At 58.3% G+C, this 19,782-nt stretch overlaps 2 protein-coding genes across 2 annotated transcripts; one reads left to right on the forward strand and one right to left on the reverse strand.

Moving 5' to 3' along the window:
- Nucleotides 1–4,190: 4,190 nt before the first annotated feature.
- On the forward strand, nt 4,191–8,029 carry RTP5 (receptor transporter protein 5 (putative)). The gene is made up of 2 exons (XM_046018099.1): nt 4,191–4,407; nt 6,257–8,029. The coding sequence occupies exons 1-2, from the start codon at nt 4,256–4,258 to the stop codon at nt 7,725–7,727; spliced, it is 1,623 nt and encodes a 540-aa protein (XP_045874055.1). The 5' UTR covers nt 4,191–4,255; the 3' UTR covers nt 7,728–8,029.
- Nucleotides 8,030–15,818: 7,789 nt separating this feature from the next.
- Nucleotides 15,819–18,025, reverse strand: FAM240C (family with sequence similarity 240 member C). The gene is made up of 2 exons (XM_046018208.1): nt 17,880–18,025; nt 15,819–15,948 (listed from the first exon to the last, which is right to left on the reverse strand). The coding sequence occupies exons 1-2, from the start codon at nt 18,023–18,025 to the stop codon at nt 15,819–15,821; spliced, it is 276 nt and encodes a 91-aa protein (XP_045874164.1).
- Between the last annotated feature and the right edge of the window lie 1,757 nt (nt 18,026–19,782).

The raw sequence follows: 19,782 nt of genomic DNA on the forward strand, positions 1-19,782 counted from the left end.
TGTCACCTGGACGGAGCTGTGGCCCTGGGAGGTAGCGGCGGGTTCGCAGTATTTCTGAGGTTGGAACAGGAAATGGTTAATAGTGTTTGCAAATAAAAACTTTTTGTTCTATCCTGTTTTTGAAGCATTTCCCAGAAGCTAAAAAAGAGCACCCAAGTTATTTGCCCAATTTAAGAACCCAATTTTAAAAAATGTGAACAAAACATGACACCATTTATTATAGACAAGAGCCAAGATGGTTGGGGTATCTGTTTGCTAAGGTGACAAGTCACAGATTTCCTGCTCCCCTTGCTTTGTCAACTTTCGAGAATGCTGCTTTTTAACGTGAACTTACCTGCAGTTTAAATTTCTACGTGTGTTTGTGTGTATATGTGGCTGCATTTTGTGTGGGGTGCGTGTGCATGGGTACGTGTGTGTGTTCGTGTGTCTGTGCTCGCTTGTGTGTGTGAGACACATGCTGCGTGTGACCACTCCCCATGGACACCACTCGGGCTCCCAGCTTGCTGGTCCCCCAGCTGGCACAGGGGCAGCCCCCCGCAGGCTGTGATGCCAGGCATGTGCCGGCTACCTGCCCTCTGGGACCGCCGTTCTGCTCCGATGGATGTGGGGGAGGAGGGACCCTGCCCTGCGCCACACTCACCTGCTGATTTCAGTGGAGCCGTGAAACCCGGCTGTGCACCTGTGTGGGAAACTGAACTGTCAGACCAAGCTGTTCTTGCCAGTTATGTTTTATCCTTCACAAAAGTGCTGTGTGGCTGGTCAGTTAGGCAATGAACTTGCTTACAGCAAAGATGTCTGTGGCCAAAGTGCCAGTCATCCGGGCCTCCCCTCATTGGCCCTGAGGTCCCCGGTCCATCCCTTTGTGGCCCAAGGTCAGTCTCTGTGGCTCTCATGGCTCCATCTAGGGTGAGCCCCCTCCCCACCAGGGCTTGGTAGATATGACTGGCCCCCGGCAGGGCAGCAGCCGGTAGACACCAGGGCAAGGAACTTCGGGGAGTGGGGGGTGGGTGAGAAGGTCTTGTGGGAGCAGAACGCTGGATGCTGGACATGGGGCTGCAAGGGACAGATGCTGCCATCCCAGCTGCTGACTCCAGGGCCCCCGCCCATAGCCCAGAGACATGCACCTTGCTTGATTGCTGGGGATTGGGCCTGGGGTCTGCCCAGGTGGCCTGTGTCCCTGGAGCCAAGATTTGGGGGAAGGCAGGGGTGAGCCCAGCACGATTATTTCCACCTGATTTTCTCTCCTTGTCTGTCTCTCAACTTCTCTCCGTCCAGACACGCAAGGTGGGGTCCAATCAGCTAGGTGGTCTAGAGTTGGACCCTGCGATACCCTCCTCTCCCAGCCTGGCTTCCAGCTCTGACTCCTTGGCTATGCTGTCCTGTCCCAAAGCTGGCATTTCTCAGGTCCAGCATGGCATGGAGGGGTTTTGGGGGGACCTGCCCAGGCCACGCCCAGGCCAAGAGGGGGACAGAGGCTCTGAGCATCGTCACCTGCTGGAGACTGTCCTCATGGCTCGTCAGGTCTGCTGAAGATCTGCTTTCAAATGCTCCACCTAGAGGTCCCCCAGTGGTGAGGGCTGAGCCCTGCCTTCTAACCACCTTCTCCAAAAACTGAACTCAAGAAGCTAAGTGCCAGGCAGGGGAGTGTGAGCCAAAAGGAGTGTCCATGGGGGACAAGAGAGTGCTGTCTCCATCAGGTGGGGCGGCAGCAAGGGCAGTTGCCCTTGGCACCACTCTCCATCCCCAGCTCGGCCCATTCTGGAGTCATCGATGCATTGGGAGGCTGGTCACACAGTGGTGGGCAGACGGTGGAGGACAGAGCGGGGCGGAAGAGGCTGCTAGCCAGCCTCATTCCTAGAGTCCATGCTTGGAGGGACCTGTGTCCATGCAGGTGGACCCCACACAGCAGGCCAGCTCTAGGGTCACGCACAGCCCTCAGGTGTTGGCCGAACACTATGCCATATTCTTCCTTATCCATCACCCTCTGGTGAAGAAGCCAACCAACTTGTTAGCTGGCGTGTGAGTAGCTTTTGCAGAGAGTTTGGTTTGTGGGTTTGAGGGGACAGATAAATGGGCGAATGGGAAGAGGCACATGGAGGCTGGCTTCCATGGGGTCTGTCCCCAATGCCTTTTGAGTGATCTTTTGGGAAAGGTATAAGGAAGTTCCTGAACCAAAAAGCTTATTTTTGGATGGTGGTCAATCCTGATACCAAGACTTCCCTAAACTCAGAGGCAGGTTGTGGTTTCTGGAGCAGAGAAGGCTGTGGGCTGGGCCGTGCAGATGGGGCTGTAGCACGGGGTGGAGCACGGGGTGGAGCACAGACTCCCACACCCAGCAGGCTGTGGACTTACTCAGGTGGTGGGGTCCAGAGAGGCCACGTGGAGAGGAAAAGCCCTGTGGGGACCTCTGCAGACCATGCTCCAGCTGTCCCCTGGGACCACTGCTGGCCACGTGACCAGGTCCACATGCTTGCTCACCTACACACAATGGCCCTAGACCAGCCAGAAAACCCAGAGCACGAGGTCTTACCATGAGAGTAGGGTCTGGGTGTTTACCTCTCTCTTGCACAACAAATTTGTAAGTAGGTGATCCTGAAGTAGTACAGGGATTCCAGCTGTCATCAAGTTTCCAAAGTCTTGACTTTCTGCTTCCTCCACATGTGGCTTCTAACTGCAAGTTCATCTCATGGTCCAAGGGGGCTGCAGGAGTGCCAGACATCATGTCTGCATCAATGAACAGATGTGGGGGAGAGTGCAGGGGCGGGGGTTTTCCCAGCCAGCTGGTCCTGCAGGATGGAGTCTTCCCAGGAGCACATCCCAATCATTTCCTCTTCTACCCCGTGATCTCACTCTGCTGCAAGGCAGACAGATGGTGCATAGCTGAGACAGCCAAGAAGTTTCGGAAATGCAAAATGCGAAAGGGACATCCACTCACTTGCCAGGATCAGCTGCGGACGAGACAAAGATGAGCAGAGAATTCGTCAGCCGTTGAGAGAGGAGAAGAATCGCTCTGCACACAGGTCAGAGAGGCTGTCATGGAGGCACAGAGGATGAGCGAGGGGTTTAGGGAGCCACAGGGGTGAGGCGTTTGCTCTACCCTTGGGAGGTGTGGGCTCACGTCCCACTCTGGAGCTTCTGGGGCCACCAAAAAAGCAGCAGGATTGGGTGCAGCATTCGAAGTCCTAGAGGGGTGGGAATGGAAAGATGAAACTGTGACCCCAGCAGGAGGCATGGGGATGGGGACGGGGCCGGGGGGCAGGCAGAAAGACCTAGGGAGCCCAGGTCCCGGGAGGGGGGGAAGCCTGAGGCTTTTCCAGCAGGTGTCACTAGCCTCATGTGGGGCACATGGCAGCCTGGCCGCGTGCACAAGATGGGGGTGGTCGCTGTGATGCTTCTGTGAGCCAGAGGAGGGTGGGGACTCAGACCCACACACACAAAATGTCTCCTGCACAATTCCATTTACATAAAGCCCAAAGTGGTGAAGGAGAACATCTCCAGTCGTGGAGCTGGAAGGGGTCCTCCCCAGGCTGGTGGAGCCTCTGCAGGGGAGGAGCCTATGAAGTAGGTGGGGGGCTGCCCTTCAGGTGCCCAACTAGTCTTTACAAAACCATGGCGCTCTGCATTACGTTTTAGCCATTGTTTATGCAAACGTTCTATGTTTCTAGCCAATATAAAGTTTGAAAAAAAACCCATGGGAGAATTTGCAAGGATACACACTCAGTGCATGTCCTCCTGGCCTCATTTCCGATGGCGAAGGAGCACGGAGCAGCCAGGGACTGAGGCGGCTGGACGGACGGTGATGTTTGCACGAAGATGAGTGGGCAGCACTGTCCGTGACAGGTCATGGGCCGAAGAGGCCAGGGCGCACCAGCACACGTTCAGTGTGATTTCTTGCTTGAAGAGAAGACATACCAGTGTGCGTGTGCATATGTGCCTGGGCCATGTATGGACATCAGCCCACCGTGACGATTTTTTGCGGATTTATTTTCTATTGTATGTTTTCCTTTGGGTGTATCTGTTTGTTTCTCATTTTTCCTAAAATGAAAATACATTGCTTGCGTAATAAAAATTATTCAAGGGGATAAGAAGGAAAGGCCTGTTTCTCCTGTCTTGGAGACGAACCCTGTTGCCATGGAGACTGGACGGTTGTCAAGGCCGCGATTGGCTGGTGAGGGTGCGGGATGCAGGATCCCAGGCTTCCTGGGAGCTGGGGCTGGCGCAGCTGTCAGACCGCACTGCGGAGCCCGGTGCCAGCATGGACGGGGTGGACGTGTGGGCCAGCACCCTGGCCCAGCTGATGGCCAAGAGGAAACCCCAGGACACCTGGGAGCTGGTCCCCGAGGAGAACCTGGCGTCCGGGCACGTGGAGGGCGGTGGTTTCCAGTACCGGCTGAGGGGGCTTTCCAGGTGCGCGGCGGTGGGCAGGGGCCTTGATGGGGTACTGGGAGGGGAGGGGCTGAAGCTGCTTAACCCCCAGCTCGGTCGGCCCTGAGTCTGGAGGCTGGGCTGCAGCCAGCCGGCCCTCGTGGTCCTGGAGGGGTCATGCACCCAGCTGGCTCTTGGCCCCCAGCAGGTAGGTGGGCCGGGGGATGTGGGGGGTTGGGAGCCACCTCTGTTCAGTCCCTCAGTGCTGGCTACCCCAGTGGGGGCCCTGCAGAAGCGGAGGCGGGGCTGATGTGTGACTCGGCCACCCTGGCTTGAGAGCCTTGTTTGCTTGAGGCAGCATCTCCTAGTTTCCATGGCAGCAGAGCCAGCCAGAGCTGGGTAGGGGCAGGTGCGTGTGCTCACGCCCCAGCCTGCAGAGGGACGTGAGGAGGGGGAGCTGAGTTGTGCCCAAAGGGGCACAGGCCCAGAGAGGGAGAGCTGTGTCTGGGCTGGGCTGCGGGCCAGGCAGGGGCCTGGCTGGGAGCCCCAGTGTTGTGGGGGTCCCTGGGTGAGCCCTGTTCCTCACTGCCATGGTGACAACAGTGGGGACGGGCCAGGCCTGCAGGGACCCCACCCAGCCAGGCATCTCTGGCCCTCCAGAGGCTGGCAGGAGGGGGATCAGTGGGGGATGGAGCCTCACGGACAGGTCACTGTGGGGACTCTGGGAAGCCACATTTTGACACAGATGCCACAGCTCCTGGTTCTGAAACCCCTGGGGCGAGGTGTCCATTGGGAGGTTGGGTTTTCCGGATATTAGGAGAATCAGCACCCCCCCACCCCCCGCCCTGTGTCTGAGAAGCACGTGTTTCCACAGCCAAGCCAGAGCTGCCTTCAGTGGCAGAGGAGGATCACAAATACCGTTGCCTTGCCTTTTAACTTTCCTACATATAGAAAGACCATGGAGCGGGTTGGGTGGGGCATAAGGGACCGTGCCACATTCTGCAACACGGCAGCCACTGGCCACAGGTGGCATTCGGTTACACTGAAATGAAGCTGAAAGTTCAGCTCCCCAGGCGCTTGCCGAATCCAGCCCCACCTGTGGCTGTGGGCTGCAGGCTGGGCGCGCACAGATGGAGCCTGTCCTCACCATCACAGAAAGTTCCATGGGACGGCACTGCCTGCGAGATGCTGGGCGGGCTTCCGGTGTGCATGTGGTTGCTCGTCCGTGACCTAAGGGTCTTGGAGAAGGGGCCTGCCTCCTGGCCCTGGGGAACATGGCCACAGAGGCCCCAGACTGGTACCTTCTTCAGCCCCAGGGTGCACGGCAGTCTTGCTCACAGGTTTGGAGCCAGAGTGGACCTGTCCAAGGGGCTCACTTGCCATCGTCCTGGGAACCCCCAGCCCTCCTGGCTCTCCCCCACCTTCCATGTCCCAAGATTCTCCCGCCCATGCTAGCTCACCTTTTCTCCGTGGGGATGAGGCTCTTCCTGCCAGGGCCTCCCCTCATTTCTCTGCTCAGCATGGAGACACCTTCTGCCCCCCTCACAAGACCCACAGGACTGTGTTTGGCTCTTGGTGACATGTCCTCAGGGCAGTGAAGCCCGAGCCACAACACAAAAGGGCAGCACAAGGCAGCAGCAGGGGAGGTCACTCCCTGACCCCTGACAGGGGTCAGGCCAGGCTTTGCCGTCCAGTGGGCTTTTGGTACGAAACTCATAGAAAGGGATTTGCTTTTCAGCTTTCCTGATGATGTACTGCAGGTGAGGATCGTGCACCTGTGGGAGGGGTCTCGGGTGAAGGAGCTCCTGCTGGGCCAGCCCCCAAGCCGGCCAGGGGCAAGGGCCATCCCTGCCAGTCTGCTCATATCTGCCTCTGTCCTCCCCATCCCCAGGCTCCAGTGTGGCCGCTGCCAGTGGGGCTGGTCCTCGGCCCACGTGCACATCCTCTTCCAGGTGTGCTTGGACGAGGACAGCCGCCTGGGGCTGGTGAAGATGCGCATCTGGGGCCAGCGGTGCCGGCTCTGCCCTCCGGGCACTGGGGGTGATTGCCAGGTGAGCCTTCTGAACGTGCGGCTCTTTCTCAACAAGCTGGTCCCGGTCATCCTGCAGAAGTGCTACGGGGAGAGCCTCAGCTCCGACCAGTGCCCCGAGATCTGCTTCGGGGAGCGCTGCGAGGCCTGTGATCTGGGCGTCTGCTTCTTCCAGAAGCCCCCAGATCCAGCCTGGGGGCCTGAGGTCAGGAGCACCCCCATAATCAAGGGCAGGTACACCTTGTACGGAGAGGATGGCATGGCCACCCCCGCTGCCAGCAAGCAGCTGCTCACCCTCGGCAGTGGGCCCGTGGTTGACCGTGCCAGGGGTTATACCCCCAACTCCATCACCATCCCTCTGTCAGTGTCCGACTTCATCAGGAACCCGATTTCTGAGAGCAGCAACTTCTTCGGCCAAGATGATGACATCGTCACCGTCCCCTTCTCCCTTGTGCATGTGCATAGGGATCAGGGGCACGTCGGTCCCAGCTTGGGCTACCCCCCAGCGGCCGACCCCCAGGCACCGCTTATCATCGCCAAGGGCTCCATCTACTTGCCGGCCAGGTCCACAGCCACGCCCAAGCGCAGAGGTCTCCTGGTGAACATCAAATGCCCCATCTTCCATGGCAGAGGCCTCCTTATCAGCAGCATCAAGCCCTTCCACCTGAAAGGCTTCATCTTCAAAGGCCGGGGCTCCATCTCCAGCCCCACCGACCCTGAGAAGGGCCTGGGCTCGGTCCCCAGGGCTGCTGGAAATGACCCCCCGCCGGTGTCCTATATCATTGGCCTCACAGATGATGGAGAGGGCTCCGTCACCTTCCCCTCGTCTTTGGCAGACCTCATCAGAGACAACTCCATCCCCGGCATTGATGGCTGCGTCACCTTCCCTTTCATCTTTACGGAGGAAGACAAAGGCAAGAATGCTCCTGCCAATACCCCCCAAGGCAAGGAGAAGGAGGGTGGTGGTGACGGCCCTGCCCCTGCCGGCCAGGAGCCTCTCCCGGGCACCCATACCCGAAGACCCGTCACCATCAGCGAGGGCTCCATCAGCATCCCCTTCTCCGTCTTCAACCTCATAAGACACAAGGGCCCTGGCTCCATCGCCAGTGGCCGCCGGAGCAGTGGCCTGGCCAGGCATGGCTCTGACAAGAAGATGATGCAGCAGAGGGCCAGGCTCAGCGGGTCCGGCTCCGATCCCGGCTGGGAGGAGGACTTCTGCTGGGATGACGACTGCTGCGCGCCACGTTTCGACCCCTATGAAGAAGTGTGGATCTGGGTGTCCATGACCGTCTGTGTCCTCTGGATCATGTACCTGTACAAGTTCAGCCCCTAATGGCCACCGCAAGCCTGATGCTGCCTGCTGGGGTCTCCCCGTGACCCTCAGCTGCCGAGCAGCGGGACCCTCTGCCCCTGCCCGCAACCCCAGGGCCCCCAACCCACCCCTGCCCGTCCTCCCCAAGCCGAGCCTGGGCCCACAGCCTTCTCCTGCACCCCTGCTTCTGTGTGTGTAGTCTCCTGATGGGAGTCGTGGCTTCATGGACGTCCACACCGTGATTATCTGCCAAGCTGCCCACCTGGGGTCCAGGCACGTGTCTCTGTGATTGTTATGGTCCAATAAAATAAAAGTTAAAAGGAGAAAAACAGAGTGTGCCTGTGCTGCGAGGAAGCTGGCCCCCAGGAGAAGGTTTTTAGGTGGGAGGGTGTGCTGGGCACGTCACTGTCCCCCATCAGGCCCTGTGGGGAGTGGGTCACATGCACTTCTTCCCCTAACAGCTTCTGGATTCCTGGCCAGGGGTGACGGGACAGGACATCCAGGCCAGCCTCTCCTTCAGCAGCGTTCCTGTGTACATCCATGGGATTTTCCTGGGTGTTCCCTGGGGAATGATTAAAGCCTCCCTTGAGCCTGGGCTGGTGACCCCCCAGCATGCATTTTTCCCGAAGCTGTTTCCCCTGAACCGTGGCCAAGAAGACATATCCCACCCAGAGGGCAGGGGCCGAGACACAGCCCTGCCAGCCCCCGGGACCCTGGACCCCTCCAGCACTGGTGTGGTTTGAGAAGGGCTGTCCGTGCCAGAAGTCAGAGCCCTTCTGTCCATCAGTCACACTCTGGATTTCCACCTTCAAAGACCAGACAACCCACTTCTACAGGGTGGGGGTTGGGCTGCATGGCTCCCAGCGAGGTGGGTCAGTGGGCACGACCCTGTCAGGTCACCACACCCTCTTCCTCTAGGCCTGACCTTGTCCCCCAGGTAGGTGGGGCCGAGTCTGGAGGGACCCCAGGGTCAGACAAGAGGGTCTAGGTGAGTGTACGGAGACCTCTGTCCAGGGCTTTCTGTCCAGCTGCCCTGAGCCTGACCTGGATCCTGTAGGACCCTGCTGGGGGAGGCAGGGAAGACCTAAACCCAGACTCTCCATGTCCCTGTCTACACCAGGTGGGACCCTCACTGTAAGGCCAGGACCTACCGCATATCTTCAGGGTCCTGTCTACACCAGGCGAGAACCCTCTGTCCTTGAGCAGGTAGCACCTTCCCACCATGGGGGGGCCTGTCCACACTGGGGGTGAAGACTGAATTGGGTGGCTGGGTAGGGGTGTGTCTGATTAGGAAGGTCCTACGTGGCCTGGCTCTGTCTGGTCCCCACACAGTGGTCCCCTCCCAGATCACTGGCTTTCCCTGGAAATGGCTGTTTGCGGGGGGAACTGTGGCACCGTGGGCACTGCAGCTGGACTTTCTCCTGAGACAATCTGTCCACAGTCGCAGGGATCCCAGGACAGGACAGACCCCACCCATCCTGGCGAGCACCCCTTTGGGCCTGCGGGTGGAGACCTTCCTGACCCTCACCCAGAACCTGAGAGGGGCTCCTCAGAGGCCCTGCTCCTCCCTGCAGAGGGCCCCCTCTGTCTCACTTTCTGCAGATCAGGGACCCTGCCCACCGGGCCGCTCTGGGGAGCGGGCTCATATCTGTCTCACGCCTGGTGTCTTTTGTTTGAGGGACCCAAGCCAGTCAGCTCCGGTAGGAGTATGGGTCTGCCTGGTCTCTCCGCCCCGCTGGCTGCATTGGGCCCTCCCTACCTCCGCCCCCTTCTCCAGCTCCTGGACCCTTCCTCCAACCCCCCCCTTCCCCCTCCTCCAACCCCCCCTCCCTCCTCCTCCAGTCCCCTCGCCCTCCTCCAGCCCTCGGTCCCCCGCTGCTCCTAACCCCTCCTCCAGCCACAGCCCCCATCCTCTCCTCCAGCCCCGTCCCCTCCTCCAGATCCCGCCCCCTTCCCCTTCTGCCATCCCTCCCCTCCTTCCTCCAGCCCCAGCCCCCTTCTCCAGACCCCGGGCTCCGGCTCCAGTCCTGGCCGCCCGCGCTGTCCTGCGGCGCCCCCGTGTGGTCTATGGCTGGGAGCGCAGCCCAGAGATGGGGGATCTATTGCAGTTGTTTTAACGGTTTCATTTCAGTTTCCTCAGTTTTGTTAAAATCCAGCAAACTCCATTCGCCATCAGCATCATTAACATTAGTATTTATGAGTAGTTAAATTTGATTAAGTCATTAAGAATTAATTCATGAAGAATTAAGTTTCATCAGGGCGCCTGGGTGGCTTGGTTGGTTAAGGGGATTTCTGACTCTTGCTTTCAGCTCAGGTCGTGATCTCTGGTCATAGGATCCTGGAATTGTGGGATCGTGGGATCCTGGGATCGAGCCCTGTGTTGGCTCCCGGCTCAGTGGGGCGTCTGCTTGGGATTCTCTCTCTTCCTCTGCCCCTCCCCACGCTCATGCGCCTACGCATGCTCTCTCTCAAGTAAATAAAATCTTTTAAAAGAATTAGTTTCATTAATAAAACCAAGAGCGAATGCACCTGCTGGGTGGCAGACCGATATGTAAACAGATCAGGTATTTTGAGTGCCATGTCTACCTTCATAATCACGGGAAACCTCAGGCTTACAGACATCAGTTAAAATGCCAAGGGCAAGCCTGGGACTCAAATCTAGGACAGCCTACACCTGAGCCCACACCTGAACCCACACCTGAGCCCACACCTGAGTCCACACCTGAGTCCACACCTGAACCCACACCTAAGTCCACACCTGAGCCCACACCTGAACCCACACCTGAGCCCACACCTGAGCCCACACCTGAACCTACTCTGGAGCCCTCACCTGAGTCCACACCTGAACCCACACCAGAGCCCACACCTGAGCCCACACTGGAGCCCTCACCTGAACCTGTACTTCAATCTGCACCTGATTCCACACCTGTCTCTAGTACAGCCTGAATGATCAGGTTGGGCCTAATTCAGTGTGATGTAGCAGTAACTATTTTTGGGAACTCAGTTGGTAATGGAGACACAGAATGTATACAACATTTTAAAGAGAACCAGAGACAGTCACATTTTAAATGCAATTTTTGTTAGTTCAGCCAAAGTTGGGACCTCAAAGTGTGAATAGTTTCCTGATTTTTGCTAAATGTTCTGGTGAAGGAATGAATCATACTTCCTGCACCCTGGGCAGTGGGCACAGTGATATGAACTTCTCAAGCTGGGAGGAAGAAGCAAGGGCCTGTCTGTTGAGGGAGGACTTCAAGGAGATCACCTGCAGGGCAGAGGGGAGGGGACTCCACCAAACAGACCCTGATTAGCCGGGGACCCAGAACAGTCATGTCCCACGCTTGGACACAGTGCCCAGAGCACATCCCATCACGTGACTGGATCCTGCAGGTCCCACATGCCCTCGTCTGAGCCGGCAGCAGGCAGCTGGGACCCCACACCACACATGGCAACAGCTGGATTCTTGATTTTGAGTTGCCCCACCCGAAATGTTCTTCTTTTATGTTTTCTCTGAGTTGAAAGGTCAGAGGACAATTTGTTGACTTAGATTAGAAAACACATCAATCTTATGGTCCTGCTGTTCTCATCAGCAAGCGTAGGCTGACATTGCTTCCCAGCAAATTCTAGAATTCTACTGTCGTAATCCCAAAAGGGCTGGGTGAGTTTGGGGGCAGGCAGATCTTCAAGCCCTTCCCTGGTCAGGGTGGGGCAAGACCCCAAGCACCCAAGATGGGGTGGGCTTGCCTCCAGGCAGAGCTCCTGGGGCGTTCACAGGAAACACACACTCAGTACTGCTCCTGGTCTGAACCGTTCCCCTATTTTTATTAGGAGAGTCACATGAAGAGCTCAAACCCCGGGAATTGGAGGGTTCGGGAACTGTGTCTGCCCTCTGCTTCTGGATGTCACTGGGGTGTCTGCTGTGTATCTGCCTAGAGTTTCTACCCTACACCTTCCTGCAGCACTATTATCCTCAGATCATGACAAAACGGGACTTTGTGTGTCCTTTCAATGTCAGAATCATTCTTCACCGAACATGAGTCTGGAACAGCTGGGTCCCCTCCTGTACTGGCTCAGCCGCCCTGCCACCTGAGCCTGCCTGGGATTTTTGACTTTCCCCAGTGATGACCCAGGGTCTGCAGGACTGGGCTTGGCTTCAGGGCAAGGACAGAAAGGTGGCATCGTGTTTCTTTTAAATACAAGAAGAACATCATGAAAGTGACACACACTTATTACTGAAAAAGAGGAAAGCAGAGACACAGCCCCCTCCGTGGTGCACCAAGCCCACTCATCCTCCCGATCCTGATCTTCCCAGTGGCTTGGGGGGTGCGGGGAAGCGTGGGGTGGAGCACTAGCCCCTTGACGCCCCGATACCCTCCTGAAGAGCCTGCCAGGAGCCCACTCAGAATGCTGAGACTGTTAGCCCAGGCCAGGGGCAGCAGTACGGAAGGCCGTGAGTGATGCGGCTGACGAGTGGGGCTTCGTTCCTTCCTGATGTGTGGGGGAGTAGGTGCTGCCCTATGCCAGCCTTCCCAAAGTTGGCCTTCCCTCTGCAAGGAGGGGCTGGCTGGAGCTTGGCCGTAAGATCCCGGCCAGACAGCAGGGCCTATTGTGGAGCCCAGGCAGGCTGCTGTCCCCAACCAGGTGGGCCGGCAACCCAGCCCGAGGCCACAGTCATGTCTTCCGGAGAGGCTGAGGGCAGGACAGGCTGCGGGACCGGCGGCTGGAGCCAGTAGCCACCAGGACGAGCACAGGTGTGAGGGGCTGCGGCTGGGCCACATTTTCTCTGGGCCTTGGCTGTGTGGCCTGTTTGTGGACAAGGTCCCAGCTGGTCCGTGGGTATCAGAGGTGGGGATGGGTGACCACAGTTGTGCTGACTGCAGGCCCTGAATCCGTGACTCAGCCCGAGGGCAGCAGGGTGGCATGTCCCTCACAGGGGCCGTGAACTGCTCTGTGACGAACCCTGCTGAGCCCCTAATCTGTCAGGAGGGTGAAGCTGTGCCTCCTGGTGCCCCATCTGGATGGAGGGGGAATGTTCCCCCCGCACCAGTGGCCACAGTCATGCGACAGGCCCTGGCTCTGTCTTTCCCCTTTAGTTCTGCTCGTTTTTCTTTATAAATTTTGAGACTCTGTTATCAGGTTCATAAGTAGTTAGGATTTTTATGTTTTCCTGAAAGACTGTCTCTTTGCCCTCTGTTCCTCTGGTGAGACCACTTAGCCTGACAGCATTCCACGGAAGCTTCCTTATGCTGGGTTCTGCAGGGCATATCTGTCTCTTCTTCGAACATTTAACCTGTGTCCTTATGTTTCTTTTTTAACTTTCTTCTTTCTAAAAAAAGATTCATTTGTTTTAGAGAGAGAGAGAGAGCTCAGTGGGGAGGGTCCTATGGGGAAAGGGGGAAGAATCTGAGACAGACCCCACATGAGGGGCAGAGCTGGATGCCAGGCTCGACCCCATGACCCTGCGATCATCACCTGAGCCAAAACTAAGAGTTGGAGGGTCAGCCATCAACCGACTGAGCCACCCAGGTGCCCATCTGTGTCTTCATGTTTTACATATCGTCAGGTTTGCTGTTCGTCTGACAATCTCTGCCTTATATTTGTTTTCTCCCTTTGCATTGTATACAGGTACTGATATGGTTGTCTATGAACCCTAGGACAAAACCGTTCCAGTGAAGGGGCCCTCAGCCTCAGGCAGGGGTGCTGCCCATGAAGGAGAGGGGGCAGTGGGGGGTTGTCAACCCCTGGTGAGGGGAAGGGGCGGTGGGCGGAAGTCAGCCCTTGGTGAGGGGAAGGGGTGGTGGTGGGGAGTCAGCCCCTGGTGAGGGGATGGGGTAATGGGGGGTTGTCAGCCCCTGGCGAGGGGAAGGGGTGATGGGGGAGTCAGCCCCCTGGTGAGATGGTCCATCAGTTGGGATCGGGGGAGCCCAGGGGATACTTCGCACTGGAGTGTGGAGAGCTGTGGATGGAGGCCCTGTCACTGGTCCTTGGTGGGAGGGGACAGTCCCAGCTTTACTTTGAATCCCTGGAGCCTCTAGAGTGAATGGCTGTGTTCCTGGGTTTAAAGGATGAGAGAGGCTCGAGGACAAACCAGTAGCCGGTGAGGAACGAAGGGACCATCTGGCTTCTGGTCCATCAGAGGCACGTGGGGACATGCAGACTGTGGCCATGCTCCCCGAGACCATCTCACATGCAGGGCTGCTTGGTTCCATTGCCTATAGTGAATCTGGCACAATCGGGTGCAGGGTATGGGATGCCTTCCGAGGCTGTGGCTGGCGTGAGCAGCCCAGCGAGCTGGGCTCTTCAGAACAAGCTGCAGACCAGGGTGGAACGGCTTCAGAGAGCAGGGAAGAGGGTGCCCGTCAGTGCCCCGCAGGGTCAAGGCACCTCTCCCCTGTGCACTTGGCATCCAACAGTTGTGTGCAGGAGCACTGGGTGGGAGCACTCAGAGTGGCAGGCGCATGGTGGCCCAGGTGTGGAGCTGGGTGAACTCGGGGCCTAGTCCCTGCGTCCAGGCAGCGCCATGGGACCCACAACACCCCACCCCCTGCCCGTTCCTAACCTCTTCCTCACCACATGTCTCCTGCCTGGGAGTCTGGCTTGGCTTTTTCCGGCGGCCACTTATTGGTGGAGAGAGCACAGACATGCCTGCTCCACACCCCGGCGTCGGAAGGCAGTGGGTCACTGGGGAGACACGGGCTCCAACCACCGACAGAAAGCACGGAGGGCATGACTGTTCTGGAAGATTCCTCAGAGCCTGGCGGCATGGGCCGCTGTGTGAACACGCTCATCTGCCCGCCACAGTCTAACTGGACAGCTCTGCTGATTAGCGTTCTGTGCCGCAGCGTTCTGAGTACACCGCTAGACAGAGCTGCCCTCCGGCAGCCTGGGGCATTGCGGGTGCCAGGGAGTGACCTCTGCCCAGGAACTACTTGGGGCTATTAATGGCCACATCCCCCAGTGTGTTCATCAGTGGAATCTGAGTCACGAGTGATGTTGGACAGCCTGGGGGCCACCGGAGGAACGTGTGTTCATGGGCTGGTGTCGCAAGGAACTTGCTGGGTTCTCTCCACGTGTTAATTTGGAGAACCAGACATCCACACTTTGTGGAGGGTCAGACCTGTCTTTCTGCCCTCTGGAAATGCCCTACGAGGTGCCCGAATGCCCCTTGGCTATTGGTCGATGTGTTTTCTCTGGGCAGTGTCTCTTGACTGGCAAAGCCGTGCTTATCCCCCCTCTGCTTGCCAGCCTGATCGGGGAGTCACAACAAAACCCAAGCCCAATAGGTAGTTACATCTGGAGACATGACACTGGCTGGATCCCATTCCCCATGCCGGGTCCTAAGTCACTGAGGACGGGACCCTGTGGTGACGGCAGGTGCACGCAGTAGGAATGCGGGCACTGGGGTTTGGGCTCGGCTGTCGGGACCATGCTGGCTGCAGTCTGGGTCCCCAACTGTTGATGTGGCCCAGGTCCTCGGGCAGCCTGGCCTCTGCCGTGTGCTTGGCCCTCCTGACCCTTCAGGACAGTCACAGCCACCGTGGGGGCCCCAGAGGGACAGGACTGAGAGCAGTAAAGCCCTCGATCCTGGTGCTAAGGGCCTTCGTGGACCTCAGAATCACACACATTCCAACTGTGAAAATAAGGATGTGTAAGTTCCTGAGATGTTCTGGGTCATGAGTGATGTGTTTAAGGGGATTTGGAAAAGCAAGAAGCTTTACACAATGTCGCATTGGATGGCATCCCAAGGTGGGGATTAACGTGCATATTTTGATCAGAGGGAGGACAGACGTGTTTAAGTCCCAAGCCGGAGAAGATGGGGGCACCGACTTGTCCCTCTCAGGCTCCAACTTCCTCCGGGGTTTGTCCCAGGTCAGCAACATCACAAGAAGCTTCTAATGTGGGCAAGACTTAATGATAGGAGTGAAATTTTGCAGGAAACACGTAATGCAGTTATCTTGGGTTTTATTGAGCGTGTGCTGTGTGCTAGAAAAGCAAAAGCTGCCAGGAGAGCCCGTGAGCTTCTCAGCGGCTCCGGTCCTGGCGGTTGTTCTGCCCTGAGCCTCGGCACTGAGCCTCAGGTGCCTTTGGACCCCGGGCAGGGCAAGTCTGCAGGCCTCAGGCGGCAGCGGTATCCTGCGTGGGGAAGGGCTCAGTGCACAGCAGGGAAGGCTGGGTGGCCACCTCCGGGGGGCCCTGCAGTGCCTTGTTCCTCCCCTCCAGCATCCGAGCCCACTCGCCGCGGAGCCTGGGACAGCGATAATTTCAGCCTGTGAGTCACTGTTTTAGGGCAGGGCGGCAGCCAGTCCTCTGTCGGCACCTGAGCACATGTTCTAACACAGCCCAGCACCCCCCAGGCTGCCAGCGGCTGTGACCTTGTGGGGTCCCAGAGAGCCCTGCAGCCAGCCTCCCAGGGCTTGGCCAGTCCCGGCCAGGGGCCACATGGAGGACATCACTCGGGTCTCTAGCCTGGAGAGGGGAAGTGCTTTGCCCAGGAAGCAGCTTCTGGAAACTTCTGAGGCCTGGAGAACTGAACTCCTTCACTGGCACCCCTGTTGGAGTGCTCCCCTTTCCCTGTGCCGCCCACCTGCCTGGCACCCCTGCCTGGGAGAGTGACACAGCAAGATGCACAGGGGCGACCCAGGTGGAAATGGCCTGGCTATCCCCCCATGGAAAGGCCCCTTGCCCCCTTCACCGAGCCCCTGGCTTCTGGGGGCCTGTGGGTTGCTGCGGGATGCCGTGAGGAGCTGCTACTGTCTGGGGGACAGGGCACAGTCCTTCTGGCTGTGGTCTGTGCCCTCATTAGCAGCCATATGTCCCTGCAGAATGTCACCCTCCATAATCCTTGAGCGGCCCAGACTCTTGGCGACTAACTCAGCCATCGCTGACCACACTCTCGCCGTCTGCCCTGGAGCCCATCCCTGGGGCCTGTATCATGGGCAGAAGACCCAGAAGTTTCCAGGGCCTGATGGCATGTGTAGGACAAGAATGAAGACATGGAGACCACAGCGGGAAGCAGGGGGCCTTAGTGCAGGTCCCCTCTACCTGAGTTTGGGCTCTGTGCTGGGACCCCCACCCTGAGAGGTTAGGGGGACGGCACCATGGCTTCCATATCGTGCCTAACAGGGGAGATGTCCTGGATGATAGAGTGGGTGGCCCGCCCAGCAACCAGGACTCTGGCAAGGTCAGCACCAAGTCCGGTCCCATCGCGGCTGCTGGGTACCCTCTTTCCAACTGGGCTCCCGGATAGCAGCTGCTCGTGCTATTTGGGGATGAAAGCTGTGACCACTTTGGAATATCTGTCCATTCGAGCCCTTGTCGAGGTGCAAATTATGTGCTAATCTGCCCTCTTAGCTGTCCCTGAGACCAGGCACTCCTCAGTCTGCTCACGGTCACCCAGGAGACCCTCTTCAGCACCCACAGGTCCCTGGCCTCCATCCCAGGGATGAAAGGGGGCTTTGGATCTGCTAATGTGTGGGAAGGAGTATGATGGACTTACCCTGCCCTCGGGGAGTGCCTGTCAGAAAATCAGCCTAACCAGACACAGATTCTCTGACAACCTCCCACAAGACCTTCAGGAGTGGGGGGATGGGGAAATGTGGAATCGGGTGAGCGATGGGGGTGGGGTGTGGGATAGGAGAATGGGGCTGGGATGAAGGGATAGGGTGAGGGATGGAGGGATGGGGTATGGGATAGAAGGATGAGGTATGGGATGGAGGGATGGGGTACAGGATGGAAGGATGGGATGAGGGATGGAAGGAGGGCATGAGGGATGGAGGGATGGGGTGAGGGATGGAGGTATGGGGTGTGGGATGGAGGGGTGAGATGGAGGGCAGGTGGTGCTGTGTGGGGGTGGAGAAGTGGGGGTTGGGATGGGGATGGAGGGATGGAGGGATGAGGGATGGAAGGTGGGGGATGGAGGAGTGGGATGGAGGGCAGGTGGTGCTGGGTAGGGGTGAATGGGTGGGGTGCTGCCCTCTCCCACCTGCTGACCTGGTGATGGTTGCTGGCCCTGTTGATGTGGGTGTGGTTTTGCAGTTCCAACCCCTCCTGCTGTGACAGCTGGCCTGGGGGCGGCACTGGTGGCCAGGTGGCTGTGGCCCCAGTCGTGATGTGGGGGTGGCCCCTCGTGGGGGCTCCTGTCCCTGGAGCCCAAGCCTTGGTGCTCGGCGAGCTCACCTGTCCAGGGCACTCCTGCGGGTCCTCATGGCCTCGCTCTGAAGTTGTCTTGTGTGCATCTCGATTTTTTCCTCCCAAAACGTCTTTATCACACCGGCGTCGAAGGCCACCCTTCCTGGGCGCTTCAGAGCGTGGCTGTCACTCATTCTCTGGAAAAGGGAGAGTGGACAGGACTTAGTGTTTGTGCCGTGTGGTTGGACAGTGCAGGGAACCAGCGTGTTAACAACCGTGGCGCTGACTCAGCCCCACACACCGGATGCCCCCTGTGCTTCTGGGAGCACCCTGGGGCTGGGGTGTCGGGAAGGCGGGCTCAGGAGCGTACAGCGGTGGGCAGCAGGCGCTCTGCCCGCTGCCTTCTGAATGGCTTCCCGCATGACTGCAAGCAGCAGCTGATAGCACGCGCCGTTTGGGACCTTCGGGCTTCTCCAAACTTAAGAAAGGGTCTAGTTTTGTTTGTGGTTTTGGGAGGGTGGCCTCAGGGCTCCAGCCAGGGCATCGTCTGGAATGCCGGGGGACTGAGCAGGGCGCTGAGCCTGAGGCGGGCACAGAGGCCGTGCAGAGGAAGGCTCTGAAATAGCCATGGCAGAATCCAGCTGTTGCACATCTGTTTCCCAGACAGGGCCTTGTCCACCTGTTTTTTGGCACGGTCTGGTGACAGTGGTTGTTTGCTGGGTGCCAGGGAAGGGGGGACACGGGAGCAGCTTGGATAAATGGGGCGAGTGGAGGCCGCCAGTGTCTTGGCAGGAGAGCCCCAGAATTGTGCTGCAGTCCCGTTGGTAAGTGACAGAGGTCTGAGCTCCCCTCCTGGGCCTCGAGGGCCCAAGAGAAGCCCCACAAGCCATTGCTGGTCATGCAGAGAAATAGCACTGAACAGTGTAGGTTAGAAGTAAGTACAGGGATCTTCCTTTCGGCAAAAACTAAGGAGTCCAGAAGGAGAGGGTGGCCTGTAGTCTGGCCTGCAGCGAATCGGTAGTTAAACTTCTAGCTGCAGGCCATGTGACACGCTGTGGAGCTCGGACGCCCGCTGCCCCCACATGGCATCCTCGCACCCCAAGGGTCTTCTGGAGGGTTCTGTCGCGGGACTTATTAGGATCCTAGAGCCAGGACATGGCCCCATAGGCTCACTGTGCTCTCAGGGGTTCTCAGACACCCCTGTGGGGACCCCCCCAATGAATCTGTCAGGGGGGTAACTTGTGGGCATGCCTGCCAGCAGCATTCAGGGCCTGCCTGCCTCTGGGGCTGGCCTGGCCCTGGGGTCACAGCACAGTTGATGCCGCCCCAGAGGTCTGACTGCGAGAACAGTGGCGTCTGCCGTACCACGGGGCTCTCGGTTTCATCCTGTTTCACGTGTGTGAGACTCAACAGAGATGCCTGAGGGAGGGTCAGACCCAGCCAGGAATGCAGAGCTTTTCATGCCAAATTACTTCACATCATATGGTGCTGTACAAACACATGGACGGAGTCAGACAAAGGAGAAGAGGAAGCCCATCTTGATGGGGATGTGAGGCGATGCTCACTCCTGCAAGGAAGGAGTTCTGGGAGAAGGAGGGCAGGGGAGATGGGAGGAGGGGGCGGGGGATTCTGGGAGCAGATGCAAGCTTTGAAGGGAGGGCAGGGTCCCAGGAGAAGTGCAGGGGTCCCCAGGAGGCCAGCTTCTGGGTCTGTGTCTCCTGCTTCCTGCTCAGCCCTCGAAGTGCTCTAGTCTCTGAGAAAGATGGCTGAGGAGCCATGGCCGTGGGGCCGTGGCCCATCTGTGCTAAGCTGACTGGTGGCTGACAAGCCCACCAGCACTGGTTGCCCGGCAGACTTAGTTCCAGGCTGTGGAGCACATGGACTGACTCTATGCCAACCCTGTCACCAGCACCGCCCCTGGGGTCACCTTCACTTGGCTTCCTGATGGTCA

The sequence above is a fragment of the Meles meles genome, chromosome 9 (genome assembly GCF_922984935.1).
Source record: "Meles meles chromosome 9, mMelMel3.1 paternal haplotype, whole genome shotgun sequence".
Classification (NCBI taxonomy): Eukaryota; Metazoa; Chordata; class Mammalia; order Carnivora; family Mustelidae; genus Meles; species Meles meles.

Excerpts from the sequence above, each read along its gene's own strand:
- RTP5 (XM_046018099.1), top strand. The coding sequence starts at position 4,256 with ATGGACGGGGTGGACGTGTGGGCCAGCACCCTGGCCCAGCTGATGGCC. Across the intron at positions 4,408-6,256 it reads CGGCTGAGGGGGCTTTCCAG|GCTCCAGTGTGGCCGCTGCC; the intron begins GTGCGCGGCGGT and ends CCCCATCCCCAG.
- FAM240C (XM_046018208.1), bottom strand. The coding sequence starts at position 18,025 with ATGAGTGACAGCCACGCTCTGAAGCGCCCAGGAAGGGTGGCCTTCGAC. Across the intron at positions 15,949-17,879 it reads CGCAGGAGTGCCCTGGACAG|GCTCCGCGGCGAGTGGGCTC; the intron begins GTGAGCTCGCCG and ends TCGCTGTCCCAG.